The sequence below is a fragment of the Spinacia oleracea genome, chromosome 1, assembly GCF_020520425.1.
Source record: "Spinacia oleracea cultivar Varoflay chromosome 1, BTI_SOV_V1, whole genome shotgun sequence".
In the NCBI taxonomy this organism is placed as follows: domain Eukaryota; kingdom Viridiplantae; phylum Streptophyta; class Magnoliopsida; order Caryophyllales; family Amaranthaceae; genus Spinacia; species Spinacia oleracea.
This window is the reverse complement of record NC_079487.1, coordinates 120172029-120196198: the sequence shown is the minus strand read 5'-3', so window position 1 is coordinate 120196198 and position 24170 is coordinate 120172029. Positions and strand designations below refer to the sequence as shown.

General features: G+C 36.3%; 1 protein-coding gene and 1 long non-coding RNA gene across 9 annotated transcripts; one reads left to right on the top strand and one right to left on the bottom strand.

The window, feature by feature from the left end:
* The first annotated feature begins 788 nt into the window (after window positions 1-788).
* On the top strand, window positions 789-10407 carry LOC130471974 (uncharacterized). Of its 8 annotated transcripts, XR_008932202.1 has the most exons (10): window positions 789-1317; window positions 1441-1505; window positions 2143-4329; window positions 4464-4953; window positions 5067-5178; window positions 5274-5454; window positions 5550-5717; window positions 5930-6030; window positions 6701-6773; window positions 6994-7289. It is a non-coding gene; the product is annotated as an uncharacterized lncRNA (long non-coding RNA). The 8 variants fall into 8 exon arrangements; XR_008932207.1 differs by lacking the exon at window positions 6994-7289 and adding an exon at window positions 9416-10407 and having other exon boundaries at window positions 4464-5178; XR_008932209.1 differs by having other exon boundaries at window positions 4464-5178; window positions 5930-5979.
* LOC130471972 (aminopeptidase M1-like) lies at window positions 8174-23998 on the bottom strand. The gene is made up of 14 exons (XM_056842345.1): window positions 23653-23998; window positions 23406-23551; window positions 23050-23152; window positions 12059-12245; window positions 11869-11962; window positions 11602-11755; window positions 11416-11520; window positions 11201-11317; window positions 10998-11111; window positions 10222-10404; window positions 9813-10068; window positions 9604-9725; window positions 9425-9522; window positions 8174-8375 (listed from the first exon to the last, which is right to left on the bottom strand). Exons 1-14 carry the CDS (start codon window positions 23878-23880, stop codon window positions 8189-8191), a joined length of 2094 nt encoding a protein of 697 aa, XP_056698323.1. The 5' UTR covers window positions 23881-23998; the 3' UTR covers window positions 8174-8188.
* Window positions 23999-24170: the final 172 nt, after the last annotated feature.

The window sequence follows — 24170 nt, the reverse complement described above, 5'->3', positions numbered from 1 at the left end:
CCGACATGCGAGCAATTTTCCTAAGCATCAAGGATGAACTCCCGTTCTACCCTATCATACCCGGGGTAAATCAAAGTCCTAATTCAACTACATAATCAAGTTTAGGTCTTTAATCCCTTTTCAACCCAACTAGACTACTCCAAGCAATCATGGAACACTTAATTGATCAAGTTAAATGCAACATGTATTGAAAATGCCTAAACATGTGTAACACCCTTCATTTCTAAAATATTAATTAATTATTACTAATTATTTTTAGCGTAAAAAAATGCCAAATTTATTTATTTCTTAATTTATTTTACACCTAATATTATTAGTAGTGTGGTTTTATGAACCATCTTTTACATAATAAGTATGTATTTTTGTAAATTGATTTCTGAAAACTAATCTTTAATATTAGTATAACTAAGACGTGAGTAACTAAGTCACAATTCAATCCTCTTTTACAATTCTAAAATCAGAAAATTGGGCAAAGTAACTGAAATTACAATTGTGCCCCTAAGTCAACCAATAAAAGAGCAAAGTCAACTCCTCCTTCTTCCCTTCTATGTCGTGTAAGCAGCTCAATGAGAGCATGAAAATACTTCACAAGTGTCACTTAGAAAACAATATTACTCATCATTCCATGCTTACTAAGCAAATTCAAGAGTATCCAGTTTTTCTTTTTACAATTTCCTACTCCATTTTCTTAATTCCCATGGTATTAAAGGAATTCTAAAACCACTAAAATGAAGTCATTGCTTACGTTTTTATGCTATTCCAATACCCTATAAATACCCATTGAAGCTGATCATACTCCTCACTCCATCAAGCCTCATTTGAGTCATTTCCCAGCAAATTAAACCAAGTAAAAGTATCCCCTTTAAACCCCACATTCCTCTCTGTTTCTACGCACCACCACCGTAACACCGCCTCCTCTGCAACCTACTTCCACCACATGAATGACTTGCTCCCACTCTCGATCACCATGTACGACCACTAACCTCCGATATCAAGCTTTAATTATAGCATTCCGTTGTCGAACCCGAAACCCGAACTCACTCCTCCCATCTCTTCTGGAGTACGACCACCAAACGTTGCTACACGGACCATCGCCGTTCTGCCTCCCTTACTTCTGACCACATGACCTCCACCTTAGAACTACCTTTGTACCGCCTCTCGCAAGTCCTAATTCCTAAACTACCTCCCTCATTTTTCTGTTCGTGGTGGTTAGAAAAGACCAACGTTGGTCTCTGGATTCTCCAATTTGGAAACATGTGCACCTAAATCCTAAAAAGTCAACTCTTGTGGGCCTTACTAACTAATAAGACATAACGTGTAAGTGTATTTCATTTTGTTTCATTTATTTTATGTAATGTTTTATCAAAATGATTTTAAACTAGTTGAAATATAATGGTATCTATAATTATTAGTTAACAATTTTACATTCTAAATTACAAGTATAAATGGTATTCGGAGCTCGGAAGAACGGTCCATCAAACGGGAAGTATAAAACTACGGTTGAGGTAACATCTATTGCTAACACCTACAATCCCCTTATGGAATGTGTTTTATGAGATTATGAAATATGTTTATAATGATGTGTTTTTATTGGATTATGGGATATGAAATGTATTTATGAAGTGTGTTATAAATGATGATATTTAAATATGTTTATGAATGATTTTATAAGATGATGTTTATGAGTTATTAATAAGATACGAAACATGATAAATACAAGTGTAACCGGTTCTGGCAGTTAGTGGGGTTACTATTTCTAGGTCGTGCACGTACCGCCGTACCGCGGGACACCCAACAAGGGAGAGTGCTCCTTGAGGGTTACCGCAAGCTAAAAAAAGAGAAACTAATTAGGTACGGGCGTATGTCCAACAAGGGAGAGTGCTCCTTGAGGACTATCGCAAGGTGGGAGACGTTCCGCAAGGCTAACTTGTCAGTTACCAAGTAAAATGAAGATTTTATGAAAGATAATGGAAACTATTAAAGTTTCAAGTTATAAATGAGATTTTATTATGCTTTTATGAAAGTGATTTACTATATTCTATTCTCCCTGTTTGCAAAGTAAATAAAATTAATTGAAATGAATTTACGTTGTTAGGGTAGTATATTACTGGGCCTCGGCTCACGATGTTGCTTTTGTTTTAGGTACAAAGAAGATCATGGGATGCCTTAGAGTGAGGATGCAACCATCAAATTCACGATCGTTCTTTAGTAAAGATAACTATGTCTCACTAGTAATAATGGATGTATTAATTAAACTCTAGTTTAATTGCAAGAAATGAGTTAGACTTTTATATTAATATTTAATCAATGTTAGGAGTATGTATTATTAAAGTTTATTTAGTAACTTAAGAAGTATTTTGTCGCCTTGTATTCCCGCGAGGGAGATATGGCATGCGACGCTCCGACTAAATTAGGATTTCCGCTGCTAATTAAACATAATTAACCTAATTAATGGTGTTTAGAAGTCGGGGCGTTACAACATGTACTCCCTCCGTCCCGGAATACTCGACCCGGTTTGACCGGCACAGAGTTTAAGGGACTTGAATTGACTTATTTAATTTAATAGGTAGTAGTTGATAGTGGGATATTATTTTAATATAGTTAGTGGGAAATGTGTAAAGGAGTGGGGTTGGGGGAGAGTAAGGGTTGAATTTTTAATTATTTTTTGTATGGAGTAGGGAGTAGGTGGGTTAATAGGGGTAGAGTGAGAAATAATATAATATTGTTAGAATATTTCCATTTTTAGAAACAGGTCAAGTATTAATGGACGACCCGATAAGGAAACAGGTCACGTATTCCGGGACGGAGGGAGTAATAATTTAATCATGAAAATCCCTAATTTCCAATCACAAGCACTCAAACCAATCAATGTTGAGTTTTCACCAAACCCTAATCAATAAACTACTCAATCAACATAAACACAAAATTTATAGAAATTAACAACTAAAAACATGGTTCTAAACAATAATAAGAACTAATCTAAATATGAATCATTAAGCTAAACAAAAAAAAATTGAACTAATTAAAACAATAAATGAAAACAATAAATAAGGAGATAGAGTAAGAAATTGTTCATTGATTAATTGGTTGATCCTTCCATACAAGTTGTCACCCTTGAATTTCAAAAGCCCAATTTTTCATTGATTTTCCCTCACTTTCTCTCACCAAAAACTAATCTTATACCCTGAACCCTAAGAAAAAGACTAATTATGTACGGAGTACATTTTTTTTTTGAAAGATAAGTTTTTTTTTTTTTTTTTTAATAGGAAAGATCGTAGATTTCAATTCTACGACAAGAAAATCGGGTACCCAAGTGGGTGACTAATTATGTACATTGTAAGTTTTTTTAACCCAAATTTTGGTATTTATACTAAGGCCTAAAAAAAAGGAAAAATAAATAAAGAGAAAAGAAAATAAATAAAGGAAATTAAAACAAAAGAAAAGAAAAGAAAAGAAAAAGAAAAAGAAAAAGCTAAACTAAAGTACTGTAAAACTAATTAAAAGAAGAAAATAAGAAATAAAAAAATAAAAAGAAAAAGGAAAAGCCTTAAAGCAACTCTAATGGTTACAAAATGGACCTGCTCACAAAAAAATGAATATGTGAGCAGGTAGCCCACCATTGGTACAACAATGACATAAACAACTCAAAAAATCTTGTAGCTATTTTGGGCTACGTAGCTCAAAAATAATATAGCTCAAATAAATAAATTATTTAAAATAAATATTATAGGGAGCTACAAAGTATTATAGCCCACCAATATGATAAATTATAGTTTTAATCAATTATAGTTAAAAATTTAATGTGGCAAATTTAGCCACAACATATTGTAACAAATGCTCTTAAACAATGAGAACCTCACAAAATCAAAATGTATCCGACATTTTGAACCAGAACCCCCTTTTGTTGTTTTGTCTTTTTTCGCCCCCTTTCCCCTTCGTCCATTTTCGTCCAAATTAATTGGGGTTTTCTTGCTCCCTGCTTCACTGCGCCTCATCTCCTCAATCATCATCCTCGTCCGTCATCATCTATCAATCATCAACCGTTCATCAGCTTCCATCATCAATCATCACAATCAATCATAGGCTTCCGATTTCCAATCACCCAACCCCAATTCGAAGAACAAACAATCACAACCTTTCACTCTTCAATCAAATCGCAGCCTTCAAATGGAGTTGTACGGCGAAAAATCGAGGGCACCAACAATGAACCACCAAGGCAAGCACGTGACCTTCATTAATTCCGTACAAGAACTCGACCGCCCAAATGTTCGGACGAACTGATAGTAGGTCCGGTCGAACTTAGTGGTGGTTTGGGCGAACTTCATTCAGGTTCGACTGAACCTCATACAACCAGGAACTCTAAATTTTCGGTTCGGTCGAACATAATTACGGGTTCGGTCGAACTCAATTCCTCTGTTTTTGCTCTGTTTTTCTGATGTGATTTTGTGCGTTTTGTTGCGTAGCTGGTGTTGTGCATGGTTGTGTTGGATGGCGGCGGTGATAACAGTATTGTTGGTGTTGCTTGGTGATGCGTGGTAGGTTGCGATGAATGTACGGTGGAGATTGGTGTTGGAGGAGCAGCGGCTGGGCAGCGTTGAGAGATGAGAGCTGCTCCGCGGTGGCTATTGTGTGGTTGAAAGATGATGGGCGCTGCAGTACTTTGTTTGTGTGGCGAGTAGTAGAGAAAGGAAGAAGAGTTGGGTGGTGGTGATGGATAAGACAAGAGTGGTGGTGTAGGCTAAGCTATGCAATGTTGCACCATTCTTGGCAGCAGTTTGGCCCAAGTTTTGAGGCCCACAAGCCACGAAGTCCATAATCCAATTCTTTAGTGAAGAAATTACTTCTCTCATGCGTGATTCAATTTCTTTTCCCTGTTATTGAAATATGGTGCTAATTATCACTTATCATCAGGTTGTGTGAAGGTGGAGAGTTGCTGGATCGAATATTATCTAAGTAAACAATGTTCTATTCAGCCGCGTTTTCATGATGTTATTTCCAGAAGCGTTAATGTCAAATTTTTGTTACATAAATGTTCTAATGTTAATTGCTTTTGTTATCCAAATCAGAAAGGATAGCTGGTATTAAGAGAAAGACGCAGCAGTGGTGGTGCGTCAGATGTTGAAAGTCGCTGCTCAGTGTCACTTACATGGTTTGGTTCACCGTGATATGAAACCTGAGGTAGATTTTCATCTACATATTTGAACTTTAAAATCCAACTTGATCGAACTATGACTGTTATTAATGTTTGATTCCGACGTGTTTCTTGTCTGCAGAATTTTCTTTTCAAGTCGCCTAAAAAGGATTCATCTTTAAAGGCCACAGATTTTGGACTATCAGGTTTCATAAAACCTGGAGAGTAGAAAAAATTAACATCAATTTTGGATAATTAGTTCTCTTAAGCCTAGTTCTGGAGGATCCTATGGTTCATCCTTTATGAGTGTTATCCATTTAAAGGTGTAAGAACCAGTGAAATACTCATCTTTGTTATGACTGCCATATGATTTGCTTCAAAGTTCTGATGCTTCTGGGCAAAACATTTCTTCTTGCAGGGAGAAAATTCATAGATATTGTTGGTAGTGCCTACTATGTGGCTCCAGAAGTACTAAAACGAAAATCAAGTCCAGTGTCCGATGTTCGGAGTATTGGTGTCATCACCTATATATTACTTTGTGGCAGACGCCCATTTTGGGATAAAACTGAAGGTGGTGTTTAAGGAGGTATGTTAAATGTGTATCCTTCTAAAATATTGAGTTATTTCTTTCTATATGGAGTACATCGAATTAGGGTTTTGTTTCTTGCTTTTAATTGGCGAACCCACTTTCTTGCTTACAAACGCTGCCTTTGAATTGGAGGCCGGTAAATTGTAATCAACTGCCAGAGAAGGTAGTCGTTCATGAGATTTGAAGCTTATTTTGTTAAATGTATGTAGGAAAGATTTAAAGTTGAGACGGCTCAGTAGTACAAGCTCGCTACTGGCAGGTATTTGGAGTCTTCATTTTAAACAGAGGAAGAATATTTGAACTCTCAAGGGTCAGTTGTTTCTCTTTAACCAAAAGTCGCTGATGTAAACTTAGCACATGAGTTCGACAAACATTGAGTCTTAGGTGAATTGGTGATCATAAAATCGACATAATAGATAGATGCCACAGTATTTGATATATTAATAGAAGACCTTCAACAACAAAATCATTCAGATATGAAGCAAAGTGAGAGCATCAACAATGATACCAAAAATCATTACTGCTACGTGATACGGGATTTGCAATCAATCTTAGATTTCAACATAATTGTCTGGATACACATTTGTAGCCTGAAATGAAGAAGGCCTGACATTTTAAATTTTAAGGCATTCTGATAGATGGACCTTAGATTTAACTCATATTTTTATCCTACCTGACTTTTAAGGTGTATCAGTTAGTGTCAAACTCTGTTTAAGTGCCCTCAACCAGAACATAGGCTGAGTTTGAGAGGATAGCAGACAATAGAGCGTCCACAAGTTTTCCCAGAAAATCTTTGATCTACAAAGGAAACTTGACATAAACAATGACTTACCAGAAAATCTTTGATCTACAAAGCACACACTGCCATATGATATGACTGAACTTTTTGCAAGATGCTGTTTGAAAGTATGAAATTACAGAACTTCTTCAGCAATTAATATTTACATTTAATGATCCTTTGATGTCGCCTTCTTTTTTAGGATGTCTCCAACGTTGGCAACAATACCAGTGCTGATAGGTCTTTACAGAGCCCTTTCATATGTTGCTAATGAGGTAATGCAGTATTGATCATGGGGTAGCTAATAACTCTCGGCTGTGATATTTTTCTTAATATTGTTAATTATAGCTACAAACCTGCATTGGCGTGCTAGCATTTTGAAAGTTAGCGCTTTACAATTAATTTTTCGGGCACTTGCATCTTCATTCCTACTGACTGACACTTCTGATCTAATCTTTTCTACCAACCGTGCAATGGATGATCACATCAAATCAGGGTCTTTAGATTATGCCCACCAACTGTTTGACGACTGTCTATGTGAGATGTTTCTTGGAATTTGCTAACTTCTGGGTACAAACGCTATGGAGATGTTGTTTCTTGGAATTTGCTAATTTCTGGGTACAAACGCTATAGATTACCAGGGAAAGCATTTGAATTTTATTCTGAAATGTTATTTCAAGGTTATAGACAAAGCCCATTAACGTTTTCATCTGTTATGAGCATTTGTAGTAACACTGGTTTTTTGTTTGAGGGGACTCAAGTTAATATATTGTATAGTGATTTCACTTGGATTTTGCGGGGATTTGTATACTGGAAGTTCTATTGTTCATGTTTGTACGCAAATGGGGTTTGTTTATGATGGGTTGAAAGTTTTGGATGAATGTCTGAGAGGTATGTTGCTGTTTGGAATTTGGCTTTTCGAGGATTTTGTAAATTGGGTACAGTGGGATGAGATTGTAAGGTGATTTCCTAGAGTTAAATTTGATGGGGTTAAGTAACTTATGTTGAATGATCTTATGGCATTGTGTAACAGATATAAAAGCCACGTCAGCATATTACCCATAGTAGCAGGTCATTGTCTAAAGAAGCTCTTTAAAAGAAGATATGTCCAAAAGGTTGTGATATTCTTAGTCAACAAAAATTCAGCCCTTTTTTAGCAGACCGTTTAAAGGTTGTATTTTTAGAATCAATTTTTCCTTTTTATTCTTACTTGTACATTAGTCAGCTTTTTTTTAATCTAAAACTAATAGGCTTTGGAGATGTCAAATTCCCTTATTTGCTAAAGGAGTTTCAGTTTTATTTTTAAGTTTGAAAGCTTTAGCATTGGTTGAACAGTTGTTTGAGAAGGGTAAAAGGTAGACTAAGGGTTTCCAAGTGCAATCTTTTTAATCTTTTTAACCCGGAGCTTGACTTAATTTTTGGTTTAGTACTTTCTCCCTCCCTCGACCAAAATGTGTTTTCTTACCTAACATAAAGTAGTTTATAATTGGATTTCCAAAATGTACTAAGGCGGAGTGATTGAAAAAGCAAATGATCCAACAACATTTTATAAAGCATCTTTTAGTAAAATTGTGTAAAAATCATTATTACAAGAATTGGGGCCATGTAATGCATATTTCAGGACACACAGAATAAATAATACTCCGTAAATGTGATGTATACATGTACAAGAGGAAGTCAGTTTTATGCGTTACACTACCTTTCTGGTATCAGGTGGTAGAAGCGGTGAATCCCTGTCAGCACAGAATGCGTCAAAACGCCTAATAGCTTCATTTAGGGTATTCTCGTGCCCAAGCTCAGCAAGCACAGTCAGCAGTTCCCCTCTCAACGTGGCATCCAAGTGGCTCTCACCGGACTTAGAATCCCAGCCAAGTTTCCTGCATTATATTTAAAAAGAAAATAATCAAGAAGAAAATAAACAAAGTCGCAATTGGCTAAAGCAGAGCCAAAATCAAACTGTTAACAAATCCACAAGCATTGATGAGTTGACTCTTAATAAGCATGACATAAGCATAGAAAAGAAAAAAGACAGCCAGAAAACTAACAGATTCAGAATTCATATCAAACTACCCCTCAACAAACTAATGTAGTTCCACACTCTATGCCACACAAGCTCAAAAAAACCTTCAGCAGAAAAAGAAATAATCTTTTCCATGGTTGCTTAACTAGAAATGTCTCCTACTGCTCAAACAACAGTGTTAAGATCCATCAGAGTTCAATGCGCACAGAAATTTCTCACACGAAATGCTCCATATTGAGTTAAACTTCAAATTTGAAGTAATTGTCAATATACCACACAGCTCTAAGCAACACAGAGAGAAAGACCTCTATTCTTAACTACTGAGCCATCCATATCTGTGGTTAAATAAAAACCAACTTTTGCTGCTACAAGGTAGCATGGTTAACTCTGAAATTTCATGATAGAAGAAATGCTTTTTCGCCCTCGTTTACGACTAAAATAGTGTACAATGTTGAAGTTTTCTTCTATTTTGCATAGTTGTTTATTTTAGTGATTTAGTTCATTCATTTTAAAGCTCTCCAGTAAATTATAAATTGATTACTCAGAATACTACACTGCTACGCACCATTTAAATCCACTGTTTCCCACGTTTACCATTCTCTCGCATATTTGAAAAGGACGTATACTAGACTCTCTCTAAGAATTACTTAGAGAATCAATTTTAGTGGACAATGAGCCAAATGAACAACAATTTGAGGTCATTAAAATAAGCTTGCTTACATCGTCAAAATCTATAAGTAATACAATAAGACCTAAAGTAAAAAAAAAAAAAAAATAACACAAAACAGACACATCTTGATTCAACTATTTGCATAAGATAATCATAAATGTAACTGTAGTGTGCTATGCATAAATGAATGAACTCATTTTGAGCTCATATAAATGGTAAACGTGCAGGATACTCACAGTGCAGGATACTCAAAGAGGTTGATGAAGAACTTTCTGAGATTATCAACTAATTCAGGTGTGGCGTCAGCAACTATTCTCATAACTTTGTAGCTAATCTGAGGAAACGAAAAAAATAAAAAAAATTAGCATTTCACACAATTGAGTTGCTTCAGTAAAAAAAATGATGGTTAAATTACATTTATCAAATTGGATAGAACAGTATATTCGGTTTCCTCTCTGAATGATGCAATCAAAGTCAACAAATTTATCAGAGATTGCTGACTACTGGTACACAGGGCAAACAAATCATCCAGAACACCTGTTGGTAAGAAGTTTAATGTCAAACAATTACAGAACTATTTATATAATAGAAATGACACAATAAAGCCTGCACAAACAAACTTACCAAATCTATCAGTTGCAGACAATTGGCCACTCTCTATAGCATGTCGAAGTTTAGCTCCAAGTTCTTCATCATATTTCACTCTATAAAACCCAGTCTGGTCCACATTAAGCTTAACATAAGCAGCATCTTTGATACCAAGACTTCCAGACTTCTCTTTCAGGAGATAACTGTAACGGTTATCGTAGGATCCGCAACATAAAGTGATTGGGACAATCCATTGGCTATCACTAGGGGAACCGCTCAACAAAAAGTGTGACTGTCATCAATTACACAATGTTAGATCTAGAAGTTATATAAGACATTAACAAGGAAAAGTCCAAGTGGTTGGTAATTAATTAATTTCTTGTAGTGGTAGCGCACTAGACCGAAAGTAAAAAAAATTACGAAGTATAAATTAAGCGCATTGCACCTGTTCTAAATCGAGCTTCTCGTCTTTGACCCTCACGGAAACAACCGGATATCCTTTCTGCTGTGTCCATGAATTCATTAGTTCCTTTACTGGTTCACCAGATACCTCCTCAAGAACAGCCCATAGGTCTTCAGTCTTTGCATTTGAGCAAGCATATTTCTTTATGTAGCATGCCAGAGCTCTCTGGTAGAAGAATTTAGTTAAACATAAGTCAAACCATTAAACTTTGAAAGAAAATGAAGATAGAAGATACCAATATCAGGATGTCTAACCAAGCAAACATGTTAGGGAGACCAAAAGAACTTATGACGGAACAAAGCTACATTAGAAAGCCATGCAATGATGTGTGAAACTATTACAATGAAATCGACTTGCAATCAAAATTATTTCCATGGAATCAGCTTGAAAATTGTTTTCATCTGGGTATTTCGAGCATTTTACGAGCGAAGATGAAATTCTTCAACGCCAACCAATCCAATTCTATACTATGCCAACCCGTGTCAGTTAAAAAAAATAGAATTTAGAATTTTTCAAAGAAAAGGAATAAGTGAAGCTCAGATACTGGAAGTATGATGTTCTGAGGCACATGCACCAAACTATGCGTTCACTTGGGTGCATATAAGAATTTTCAGCGAAAAAAATAAACGGTATTTGAGTTTAACTGGAAACAACATGCAATTCCTAGAACAAAACAGAAAACAAGAAGTCAAAAACATATAGCAAATTCGGAAATTATACAGACACTCGGAAATTATACAGACACAACAGGAGTAAACCTGAAAAGTATCTGCCCCAATATAACTTTGAAGCATCCTGATGACAGATGCGCCTTTCCTGTAACTGATGGCATCAAATATTTCATCAATTTCACTAGCATGATTTATCTCCACCTGGAAATAAGACACAACTTTAGCATTATAAGTTGAATTTTTCAGATACTGATACACCTAAACAAGCAAACAATAAGTAAGAGTAAAACCTCAATAGCATGTGATTCAGAAAGACCATCCAGCCTAAGCCCATCAGTAGTCTGGTCAAGAAATTGAGTCCAAATATTCCATTCTGGAAAAATAGCATCAGCGGCTAAGTAGGATACCTGTGGACAGACCAATAATAATAAAATAATTTCAGTATTTAAAATGCTGAAATTTTCAGTTTAAACAGAACATTGCTTTGATTATAAATTAAAGTTACCCATGTTGCAAATCCCTCATTCAACCACAAATGAGTCCACCATTCCATAGTCACGAGATTTCCAAACCACTGATGTGCTAATTCATGAGCAACCACGATAGCAACCTTAACAGAAGAGAATTCCATTATTGAACAGACAGAACAAATAATTTAGTGATGCCTCAGCCAGCTAAGCAAACTAATTACCCTTTGCTTGTTAGCAGCAGCGGAGTGCTTCTCATCATACAGCAATGCATTCTCACGATATGTGACCAAACCATAGTTCTCCATGGCACCAGCAGCAAAATCAGGAATCGCAATCATATCCAATTTGGGCAAGGCGTAAGGCACATCAAAATACCTTATAAAAGTGTGAACAGTATTATAATAACAAACAGATAAGAAGAAACATGGGAAAATATATACGTAGTAGTTTGGAATCAACAAAGAAAAGACAGTGTGAGAGCAAGTTACTTTTTATATAATTCAAGGGTCTTAACAGCAACCTCTAAAGCAAACTTCCCTTGGTCTGACTTGCCAACTTGACAATAACATCTAACTTTAATACCTGCACAATAAGAAAGAAATGTGGTCATATATAAAGATCCCCTGAGGCGTAGTTCATTAAAAAACAGTAGCACTACAAGCAGAATTCCAGGTATACCATCAGATGTGCTACTTTCCACAAAATCAAACAAACCCACAACTACAGCAACCAAGTATGTCGACATGATTGGTGACTCCTCAAAGTAAACAGTCTTAAGATCTCCTTCTTTCTTTTCTTCAATGACAGGCATGTTGGAGAGTGCTATAAGATTAGATGGAACATCCAGGGTAATCTTGAATGTAGCCTGAACAGAAAAGAGATAAACAAAATTCATACGATAAATAAGGAGTTGTAAACAGATTGGCGAGCAAATTAAAGTTTAAACAAAACTTGAACAGACTGCATCACTGCAAACAACAATCAAGAATGCCTAAGACTTGGTAATGTTAGCATTTTTGACAACTTAGTGTTTACCTACAAATCGATATCACTAGTAGCAGGAAAATCACCAAACAAATAGTTATGCGCATAATCACAGTGATGACACAACCCAACTCCATTATTTTCAAGGAATTCTTCTGATTATTGTTCTAATTGAAAATCTCTAACCCTAAGTTTAAGTGCTTCTGTTCCGAACAAAATCCTTGCATAACACGTGATTGAAGGAAATAATGCCCTTGGTCCAAGTATGCATTCTATGTTAAGTCTAATAAATGCGGTTCAGTATTAATTGACAAGTTAATAATTCAGTGAGATCAAGTGAGCTGAATGCCTAGCTAGAGGCCGCTTCAATTCAAGTGGAATTAATGATATTAATCCACAGCTTACTCTTGACTGAACCCGTAGGGTCACACAAATAGTACGTAAACGGATCAAGTATCTAATGGCATTAGATACTCTATCTATGAATATTCGGAACCGACGAATCTTGGTTTCAGTGGGAGCTAAGATCGTCACAGACAAGAAGTGAATACTCCGGAAACGATGATATTGCCGGAAACGGAAATATGGATCGTATCGGAAATATAAATATTATCCAAGTCGTAGATGTTGCCGGAAACGGAAACATGGTACGTGTCGGAAAATATTATCGGAAATGGAAATATTGTCAGAATCGGAAATATTACCGGAATCGGAAAATAATTCCGGAAACGGAAATATTAAATATTTGTTCGAAACGGAAATTAATTCCGGAATCGGAAATATTAAATATTGTTCGTATCGGAAATGAATTCCGGAATCGGAAATTTAATCGGAAGCGCATCGTACGAATAAGCATCGGACGAGACCTGCCGGACGAGGCCCAGCACGAAGCCAGGCCATCGCCCAGCAAGCCAAGCGCGCCGCACAAACAGCAAGGCCAGGCCCAGCAGGCTGCGCGCAGCGCGCAGCGCGCACAGCGCGCACAGCACGCGCAGCGCGCAGCGCGCGCGGGCGCTGAGTGGGCTGCTGCTCGCGCGCACGCATGAGGCCCATCGTGGCTGTCGTGCGTGTGTGTGTGCAAGTGTTTGTGTTCGTGCACGTTTCCTAAAACATGCAGAGTTCGGTTAATGATTAAATTCCTAATTCTATTTGATAAATTAATTAAATTAGAGTTCTTGTAAGATTCTAGGTTTGATTAATTTGTATCTGAATAGGATTACGATTCCCTTTCCATACCGCTATAAATATGAGGCTAGGGCTCACAATTTATAACACAAGTTTCAAAGTATTCAAAGTGAGTTTTTGAGAGAAAAATTCAAACACACATCTTGCTCAAATTGCCGAAATTTTCTAGTACCTTAAGGGCGATTCTAGTTGGTCAATCTTAAGGCGGATCCGGACGTGCTGTGGACTATCTACGGAGGGACGACACTTGGAGTCCTAAAAGACTTGTTCTTGTTCGGTTCGGGCGCAGCTAGGGAAGGCACGCAACAAAGAGTATGCATCTAATCTATGCTAAATGATTATGTGTAAATAATATGTTTTCCTGGGTTTATGGTTTTTTCCGCATGATTTATGAATTGTCATATGTATCATAACCTAACAGTGGTATCAAGAGCCCCTTATTATTTTCATAATCTAAATTGCATGAACATGGTTAAATATTACAAATTTGCAAGAATTAAAAGGGGTGATTAATTTTCGTAATTGTTAATTAATTGCAAATTGCGTTTATTTAATTATACGTACGCAGTTTTTCGGCAGTTTCTTCGTTACTCATCCGAATTGAGTGATTTTTGTGTCAATTCCGCATGTAAAAGGCATTCTAAAAATTTTGACAAAAGTAGTATTTTTCTGCCGAACCCAGAATTCTCAAATTCGAAGCCTAACTATGACTTTTCGAAGGTTTTAGTTTTTCGAATGCAAAATTTCGTAAATTTAAGATGTTAAATTAAATATTTGCGATTCTTGTTGATAAATCTTGAATTTTTGATTGACCTACTGCATATGTTTAACAAGTTTGAATGCCTAGTCTTGTTAATTATGATTAATTTGTTGAAAATTAGAATAATTTAGAATTAATTTGATTTTCATAATTAATTGTAATTTAATTAGAAACCTATGATTAAAAACCACCATAAAAATTGTAAATTTACGATAAATTTTAAATTTTTATGACCTAAACTTGAATCCATATCAATCGGAAATCAATTGGATAATAAATTTTCGATTTTTTCGCCCTAAAATTATGAAATTAATATTATTTATTAATTTGTCATTAATTTTAAATATAAATTTTAAATTTTATGCGATTCGTTCATATAACTTGAACGCACGAAGCAATGGACGCTTCGTGTTACCCTTAAGGGGTGTTGTATAATGCGGGCATGCGACGACGAGCAAGGGAGCTCGTCGCCCGTGCGGCACGAATGCAATGAGCAAGGGCGTAGTGCACGAGCACAAGGCAGCAGCCCTGCCTTGTGTCATGTGCCACGAGCTATGAACGAATGGGCATGGGCGAAGAGCGAGCCAAGGCAGTCGCGTGTGGGCAGCAAGCGAGCTGCGCCACAACGCGCGCTGCCTCGCACAAGAGCGCGCAGCCTCGCGCGCAGCGAGCGCAAGCTCGCGTGCCACGAGCGCTGCGCCCAACATTACTCGCGCGCACAGCGAGCGATGTCGCGCGCCCAGCGAGCGATGTCGCGCCCCAGCGAGTGATGGCTCGCGCGCACAGCGAGCGATGTCGCGCGCCCAGCGAGCGATGTCGCGCGCCCAGCGAGCGATGACTCGCGCGCCCAGCGAGCGATGTCGCGCGCCCAGCGAGCGATGTCGCGCGCGCGCACTGCGAGCGATAGCTCGCGTGCGATGAGCGCTGGCGCGCGCAGCGAGCACCAATGCGTGCGGAGGCTTGCGATAGGGAAGCAGCAGCTATGCGACGAGCGCATGGGCTGCGCGCACATGGCCAGCAATGGCTGTGTGCGTACGGCCCATGGGCGTGCAACGCGTAGGGTGTTTGCGTTACGATTAGATCGTTTTGAATGTTTAATTTGAAAATTTCAGTTCACGTAATTTTAATTAATTTTAAAATTAATAATTTGAATTATTTTCTTGGATTTTAATTTTGAATATTATAATTATAATAAATGTTATTTATTCTAATTATTTTACTAAAATTAAAATCATGAATTAATTTAAATACGACTGAAATTAAATTAAATTTTTGGATTCAATTATAAATTGATATGAGCTTTAAATTTTAATTAAATTTGTATGTTTCCGGTTAGACTAGAAATACATTTTTATGTTTAAAATTGGTAAAGCATATGAATTTATTGGTTTAAGTGGGAGCGCTTTTTAGTCATAAACTCTTGATTAGGTCTACAAATCCTTAAGGTTAAAACAACTTGATTAGAATTAATAAGGACTGAATAATTGGTAGATTATTGGTGCCCTTGATTAATTGCTGCAAATGTTTACGTGATGCATAATGTGTTTTACTAACCAGCTACGTGGGCCATTCATGATAATGAATGGGTGAATGGTATATATTGTATATGTACTGTTTTGCAGGTTATGAAGTGACTAGTATGGCCCAAATAGGATAGAAAATATGGTCTGCGTACATTAATTTGAATGTAATTGGTCTAAAGTACCAAAGTTATTTTTCAATTCAAATATGGTCTGCGAACCATCAAATAGTTGTAATTAGTTATAGCTTATCCTATTTGAAGAAAATGGTGCCTCCCACGGAGATTTTCAAGACGGACTTTGAAGTCAAAGCTTCAAGATGAAGTCGGGCCATACTAGATCACATTTATCTTATGCATGTTTTAAGTTATTTATTGCTTTTAAATATGTCTTAAAATGCATGAGATCAAAAGCTTGATTATGTTGCATGATTAAGGATTTTAGTTCACTTAAAATCTAACCAACATAGTAAGAGCCTTAAGTTCCAAACTTAAAAATTGAGTTAAAAGGTGCCATGCCAAAATATACACTTGCTTGGATATCCTTTACATCAATCTATTAATAGTTTTCGCTCAGCGAGGTGTTACTTATTGGTCCTAAAGGGGCAAGGTACACAAATAATTGTGAGTACATGTTAGTTTTGGTGAAACTCAATGATATAAGTAAGGAGTCCTTTTATGTCGTGGCAAATTCGATAGGTTTACCTAATAAGTTCTTAGACGTACCTATCAACCAAGAGTAGTTTCTAGACTATTAGCAAAAGGCTTTTGCTTACCTAAAATGTTTTAGAATTGAGTCGACAAACTGTGCTTAATTCTTCAATGGTTTTAGGGTCTTGGAATCATTTTATTCACACCTGCCGGAACAATAAAATCGAATAAAATGCTAATAACTTGTTTGAATTGCATGGTTGCTTTAATTTCAAGTTATTATTCATGATAAATGTTTAGACTTTGCATGCTTCAATGTATGTTTTAATTATTGTTTATAATTAAAATCTTGCACTGCAATAAATCCTTTTAGAAAGGTAACAGTAAATTTCCTCGATTGGTAGTGAATCCAAGAACGATTCACGGAAATGAGAGAAAGTGAGCAATTTAAAGTGTACGTTTCTTATAGCGACTTTTATGGTTGTTTTCGAATATCAAAATCGAATGGCAAACCAATTGGTGCTTGTGAATTCAAAATACACTGTAGTTTTGAGATCGTAAAGCATTGAGTTTAAACGCTCAGCCTTACCAATGGTTAACAACCTAATATCGTTGTCCATTTAATTCTCGAATGAGTCTAGTCCCTAGACATTCGAATAGATCGATGCTTAGAGAACTTTAGAAGCTTCTGGTAAGATCATCTAGTTGAAACAAAATATTCAACATAAATTAAAATGGTAAAGAACCTTGTTGGTGACATTGGACATGTCTAACAAAGTATAAAAGTCAACACTAAAGAATTCAATTCTTAAGACTATAAGAAAAGGTACAAGAAATAGGAAAACGAGGAACAAATGAAAGGAATTTACGATTCCGTTTCTACCTATAAGTTTATGTTTAAAGAGAAGTAACCTAGCAATCAAACTTCCTTGGTATCATATACCGCTTGAGGTTCTTACTTCGATAATAACTCAAACAATGGAAGCTAGGATACACTAATGACCTACAAGTAGGAAATGAAGCATGGCAATGCTACATTAGTTGTAGGGTCATCTAGTTTGTTTTAACTCCTTTCAAAGGCTGGAACTTAATGGCTATTTTGTTCCATAATCAGCATACCTAAAATTCTGCTTCAAACACAGAAAGACTCACATTCAGAAGAACAAAAACAATGCTTGTTTGTTTGTTTATTTGAATGAAATGGTCATTTACGGGATGAGTCAATATGCTTGATTAAAACAAACAACTCTTTAAAGAACTTTACTAGGTTCAAATCAACCACTTGATTTGAGTTCCACTAATCTTTGGCATTGTTGCTTAGACCATGTCAACAAGTTAACATTCACAAGCTCTATTTTAATGGACTTTTGAAAGTTGGTTGATTTCTAGATCAACTTAAGACAAGCTAGTCTTACTTGTTGAAAGTAACAAAAGATATGAACTATTGTTAGAACGCCTAGACAATAGAGTTCAAGGCTAAAGAAAGATTTTATGACTTTATTATTTCACATGGATTTGAGTGAATATAGGCTTATTTACTCAAATGTGATATAAGTTGAATTTGTTTGGCTAGTTCAAAGATTCAGAAGTATAAATCCACTTGGCAAGAAATCATAAAGATCTAGGTTAGATCATGTTGATGATTACTTGAGACCAAATATGATCATCAATGATTGTGTGTTGTAATTTCACAATCTAGGTCCATAAGATATGGCATATCTTAGTTGGAATAATCGAAGTCGATTAGTACTTGATTCGATCAATGATGAATCATAAAGACTTTTCCTATAATTTCTAAAACAAAATGCTCAACTACCACCAAACTAAACCAAATTCGTCAAAGCTATTGAAAAGTAATTTCAAAATATCTTTTCATAATATATCTAAAGAGTTCCTAAACTCAGTGGGAGCTTAGTGTTTGTTATTCAACAAACTAAGGCCCAAGTATAGATATATGTTTCATTGTGATTTATTCAAATGAGGCACAAGGGTATTGTTTCTACCACGAATTTTGAGAACATAATGTTTGTTTGTTCGAAATAATGTCCTTTTGGAGATTCGTTTCCAAAATGACAAGTGGGAGAAAATAGACCTCGAAAGTCTTCGAGGCGAACAACAAACATAAACGGACATTCCGGAGGCTTTTCGAAGTGCTTCAGAAAATCCGAACTTATTCTTTAAGGACTTTAGAAGTGGCTTTAAAGAATAGACATCTCTTAGAAGACTTTACAAGTGCTTCAAGGAGAACAGAATATTCAAAGGACTTTCAAGTGGCTATTGATATTCTATTGTTTGATGTTCTATACCCTAGTAGGCATAGAGTTCAAGTCACTGGAACTATGCGATTCTTCCATTAGATAGTGAAGAAACCTACAACTTGCAGTCAAACTATTATCATGTAGATTAATGAGTTTGTGACTTGTAAGAAAGCTATGACGAAACCCAGATTCCCTAAAATGGTTAGAGGCCATATATAGACTATATGTTTAATTGGTTAAAGGCCATAAAACATACTCAATGTTTTGATGACAAAATTGAAATTTTGTTGATTTGCAAGAATAGTTTCACACCTATTGGTTGCAAGTTTGTTTTAAGGATAAAAACCATCAAACATGGAATTGTGTTCACACACAAAGCTAGATTAGTTGCTAAAGGTTACAAGCAAATTCATGGCATGGATTGTGTTGAAACCTCATGCAAAATCGTAATACTTAAGTCTATAATTCAAGCAATGATTGCATATTGGTACATATGGCAATTGGATGACAAAACGTATTCCTCAGTCAAATGTTGGAATATAATATGTACATGGTATGTCATAGAATTTGTGGATCCAAATAAATGCTTGAAAAAGAAAGCTAGCTTATGAAATCTAAGTACAGATTTAAGCAAGCAATTGGGAATTAGAAATGTATTTTAGTGAAGCTAATAAGTATTTTAGTTTCATAAAATGTACATGATTCTTATAGATATATAAGAAGTTTAGTGGGAGTACATAAAACTTAATTGGTCCTATGTGTATCACACACATATCTCTCTATTGTAAAATAACATTCAAATGCTAATGACTTAGATTTGAGATTATTCATCAATGATGGACCATGGCGAAACTTAGTACATACTGGGTATTAAGATCTATTTACAAAGATCTTATGATATTGTTTTGGATTAAGTAATGGCATTTACTAAATCAAACACGAAAATCTCCATTGGAGATATTCGACCCATGTAAATAAATCTAAGTAAAGAATGTTTGAACTATGTATAAGCATTTACTAAGTTAAACATCAAAGAGTCTAAATGAGATTCTTAACCTATATTATATGTCAAAGAATTTAGCTGGATTCAGTATCTACTAAAATTGAATGAGCTAAAGTTACATGAATAGAATTCAATTGGGAATTATTCTGCAAAAGAATTTATCATGTATGATATAATATGAGGATCGCCAAAAATGTATCGTATGACTTTAGGCATGACGAACATATACCAATCTCTATTGATCTAAGTGAAGATCAACTAGGTTGAGATCAAGAATACTTATGGTACTTGAAAAGGTACATAGGAATAGTTCTTGATTCAAGGAAATAAAGATATGCTAAATATTGATGCTACACGCATAAACACTGGCAAAGGATCAAGCAAGACCCTTTGGAGTTAACCATTGATAAGGACGAGCTATAGAGCATCGTGTTTTGAAATGGCAACATGGATTGGAGACCATGAGTTGTTGCGTGGGAAATTAAAATATTAATTTCTATGTTCTAAGATACAGCTGGAAAGTCTTCCACATATCTGTGAACTGCTTGGATAAGTAAATCCAAACAAAGCATCACTAGCAACCTAAACAGTTGAAGTAAAAGTAATTATTGCCTAAGAAGCAATAAAACAGGGTTGTTTAAAGTTCTTCACTGAACTTGGGTAGATCACCTATCTGCTGGCTTGATGGTTCTTCATTGAAAAATGCGTGGAACCACTCTTGAAGCAAGAAAAACGTCTGCTAACTTAATGGTTCTTCATTGCAAAATGCGTAGAACCACTAATGTAGTAAGAAAGACTAGATCACATAATAAACAAACTCGAAAAGATCTTATCATCATATCTCAAAGAACATTCGATGAAAAGGATGTTAAGATTGGCAAAGCATGATAACTAAACCTATGCAACAAGTGAGAAGCAACACTCACATTGTCGCACTGGAAATCAAGCACAGCTTTGAATTCCATGAATTGTTTTAGAAAATGGGTTTGAGGCCCATGGTTATAAAACATTGGGGTTGAACATTTATCATATATGAAATGTATTTTCATATTCCATTTAATCTTGGTTTAGTATTAAATGATGAGTCCCTTCAAATTTGACGAAATATTCAAGATAGACTGTCAGGACCAGTCCTGTGACTAAGAAATGTCTATCAAGTGAACTTGAATGTCAAAGGTTGAAAATGGTCCCTAATCGGAGTTTTCTATAAAATTGGACGCATAGAAAACGTTAGACGATTAGAATGCAAGATGACTAGTAGTTCTGTTTCTTGAACTATGTGGACATGGCAATGTCATAATCATTTGCATAGATACTTACTTTGGGAAGACTAGTATCGGACAAGACCTATGAAACTTTACTGTAAGAGATGAAAGTCTGTCATAAGTAAATTTCATTAAATTATTAGACACTAAATCCTCAATACCTGAGTGATTTGAGATTACTTGTTTGAGAACTGGTTGCTTTGACGTTGACCAACCGTCGCACCGTAAAAGGAGGCTATAAAGGCAACGCTCAGGTAATCACCTATCAAACGAAGTCTAATCTCAAGATCGCAAGATTGGGATTATCCTCCCATAAATCGGGATGAGATGCTTAAAAGTTGTACAAGGCCACTCGGAGAGCTAGAAACTGTGAAATGCATGGCCGTGCTCGGATGAATCATAGGCTATGATTATCTGTTTATTTGATCAGTTGAACTCTGAAACCGAGGAACACCTCTGGACATAATAAGGATGACAACTCTTACCTTATGTTCAAGAGCAAGCATCGAGTGACAAAGGAATTAGGAAATGCACACTTGTCCCTAAGGACAAGTGGGAGACTGAAGGAAATAATGCCCTTGGTCCAAGTATGCATTCTATGTTAAGTCTAATAAATGCGGTTCAGTATTAATTGACAAGTTAATAATTCAGTGAGATCAAGTGAGCTGAATGCCTAGCTAGAGGCCGCTTCAGTTCAAGTGGAATTAATGATATTAATCCACAGCTTACTCTTGACTGAACCCGTAGGGTCACACAAATAGTACGTAAACGGATCAAGTATCTAATGGCATTAGATACTCTATCTATGAATATTCGGAACCGACGAATCTTGGTTTCAGTGGGAGCTAAGATCGTCACAGACAAGAAGTGAATACTCCGGAAACGATGATATTGCCGGAAACGGAAATATGGATCGTATCGGAAATATAAATATTATCCAAGTCGTAGATGTTGCCGGAAACGGAAACATGGTACGTGTCGGAAAATATTATCGGAAATGGAAATATTGTCAGAATCGGAAATATTACCGGAATCGGAAAATAATTCCGGAAACGGAAATATTAAATATTTGTTCGAAACGGAAATTAATTCCGGAATCGGAAATATTAAATATTGTTCGTATCGGAAATGAATTCCGGAATCGGAAATTTAATCGGAAGCGCATCGTACGAATAAGCATCGGACGAGGCCTGCCGGACGAGGCCCAGCACGAAGCCAGGCCATCGCCCAGCAAGCCAAGCGCGCCGCACAAACAGCAAGGCCAGGCCCAGCAGGCTGCGCGCAGCGCGCAGCGCGCACAGCGCGCGCAGCGCGCACAGCGCGCACAGCACGCGCAGCGCGCAGCGCGCGCGGGCGCTGAGTGGGCTGCTGCTCGCGCGCACGCATGAGGCCCATCGTGGCTGTCGTGCGTGTGTGTGTGCAAGTGTTTGTGTTCGTGCACGTTTCCTAAAACATGCAGAGTTCGGTTAATGATTAAATTCCTAATTCTATTTGATAAATTAATTAAATTAGAGTTCTTGTAAGATTCTAGGTTTGATTAATTTGTATCTGAATAGGATTACGATTCCCTTTCCATACCGCTATAAATATGAGGCTAGGGCTCACAATTTATAACACAAGTTTCAAAGTATTCAAAGTGAGTTTTTGAGAGAAAAATTCAAACACACATCTTGCTCAAATTGCCGAAATTTTCTAGTACCTTAAGGGCGATTCTAGTTGGTCAATCTTAAGGCGGATCCGGACGTGCTGTGGACTATCTACGGAGGGACGACACTTGGAGTCCTAAAAGACTTGTTCTTGTTCGGTTCGGGCGCAGCTAGGGAAGGCACGCAACAAAGAGTATGCATCTAATCTATGCTAAATGATTATGTGTAAATAATATGTTTTCCTGGGTTTATGGTTTTTTCCGCATGATTTATGAATTGTCATATGTATCATAACCTAACAGTGATTACATGAACACAGCAAACGAATTCAGATAGTTGTAAAGCTAATCTAAGCAACCCTAAATGAATCAGCAACAAAAGAAACAGAAAGTAAAAACCTTGGCTGCTGGTTCATCCCAGCATGGAAAACATCGCCGGGCGTCAGCTGGCTCAAATTGAGTGACTGCCATGTTCTTCTTCTCCCCATTGATCTCATACACACTGAACATTATTTCAAAAAAAAAAAGCACTCAAGGATCAAACTTTAGCAATCCGGAAAACTAACAGTGTGACAATGTAAATGGAGTTCAATCGATACATTGCATGCCAAATCAAAGTCCATGCAAAAGGCCAACTAATCAATCCCTTACTTTTAATTTTAAAACTTTCTGCAATACCAAAGACACATAACAAGAATAAAAAATTAAGAACCCAATTAAAACATTAACCATTTAATTGAAAAAAAATCAAATACCTTCTATAAAATCCCTTCATTTGATCATTTAGGGTTCCTTGAAAGGAAGTATTCAAAACCCCAATTCCAAGCGGAAGCTCCTCCGCAAATTCAACAATTAATAACTCATCTTCTTCAATCAATCCCACTCCAGAAGCTCGAAGTTCCTAAATCAAATTTTAAAAAACAAATTTTTGTTATCCCAAAAACAAAAATGAAGATAACACCCAAAATTTTAAAACAATTCACATTGGAGAGCGATCATCACCTGAGAAGATGACTTGGGTTTGAAGGAAACAGATGAAGAATCAACATTGAGATCGGCAGCATTGAGTACAAGGTATTTAGTCGATGAAACGACGTCGACGTCGATTGAAACGATGCCATTGAATATGCAGGAATCAAGGTCGGGTTTTAGGCGGATATCGTAGCGTTTAGGCGTTGCGAATTTGGGGAGACGAGGTTTGCCTTTGAAGTCTGAGTAAGGAGATGCCATTGTTTTTTCCTACTTGTTCTTGTGGAGTTTAAGTTTTCTCTCTCCTTTGTTCTTCAAGTGAGTAGAGAGAGCAAGAGATTCATGTGAAAATTTGAGAAGGTTAATTCATTGAGTTAAAACATAAATTTGGGGGTTGCTTTTCCCATTTCTCACCGTTTGGATCAAACTTTTTTTTCACCCACCTATAAAACATTTTTTGTCAAAAATTAACTCATAAATATAAAAGATAAATCCCTTTAATTAAAAGATTAGACCCTTAGTTAAAGTTTTATATGGCTTGTTATAATTTG

Coding starts and splice junctions, on each gene's coding strand:
- LOC130471972 (XM_056842345.1), bottom strand. CDS start 23,880: ATGGCATCTCCTTACTCAGACTTCAAAGGCAAACCTCGTCTCCCCAAA. Junction 11,963..12,058: donor GGAAAGTAGCACATCTGATG/GTATACCTGGAA, acceptor CTTATTGTGCAG/GTATTAAAGTTAGATGTTAT. Junction 10,069..10,221: donor AGAAGCTCGATTTAGAACAG/GTGCAATGCGCT, acceptor AATTGATGACAG/TCACACTTTTTGTTGAGCGG.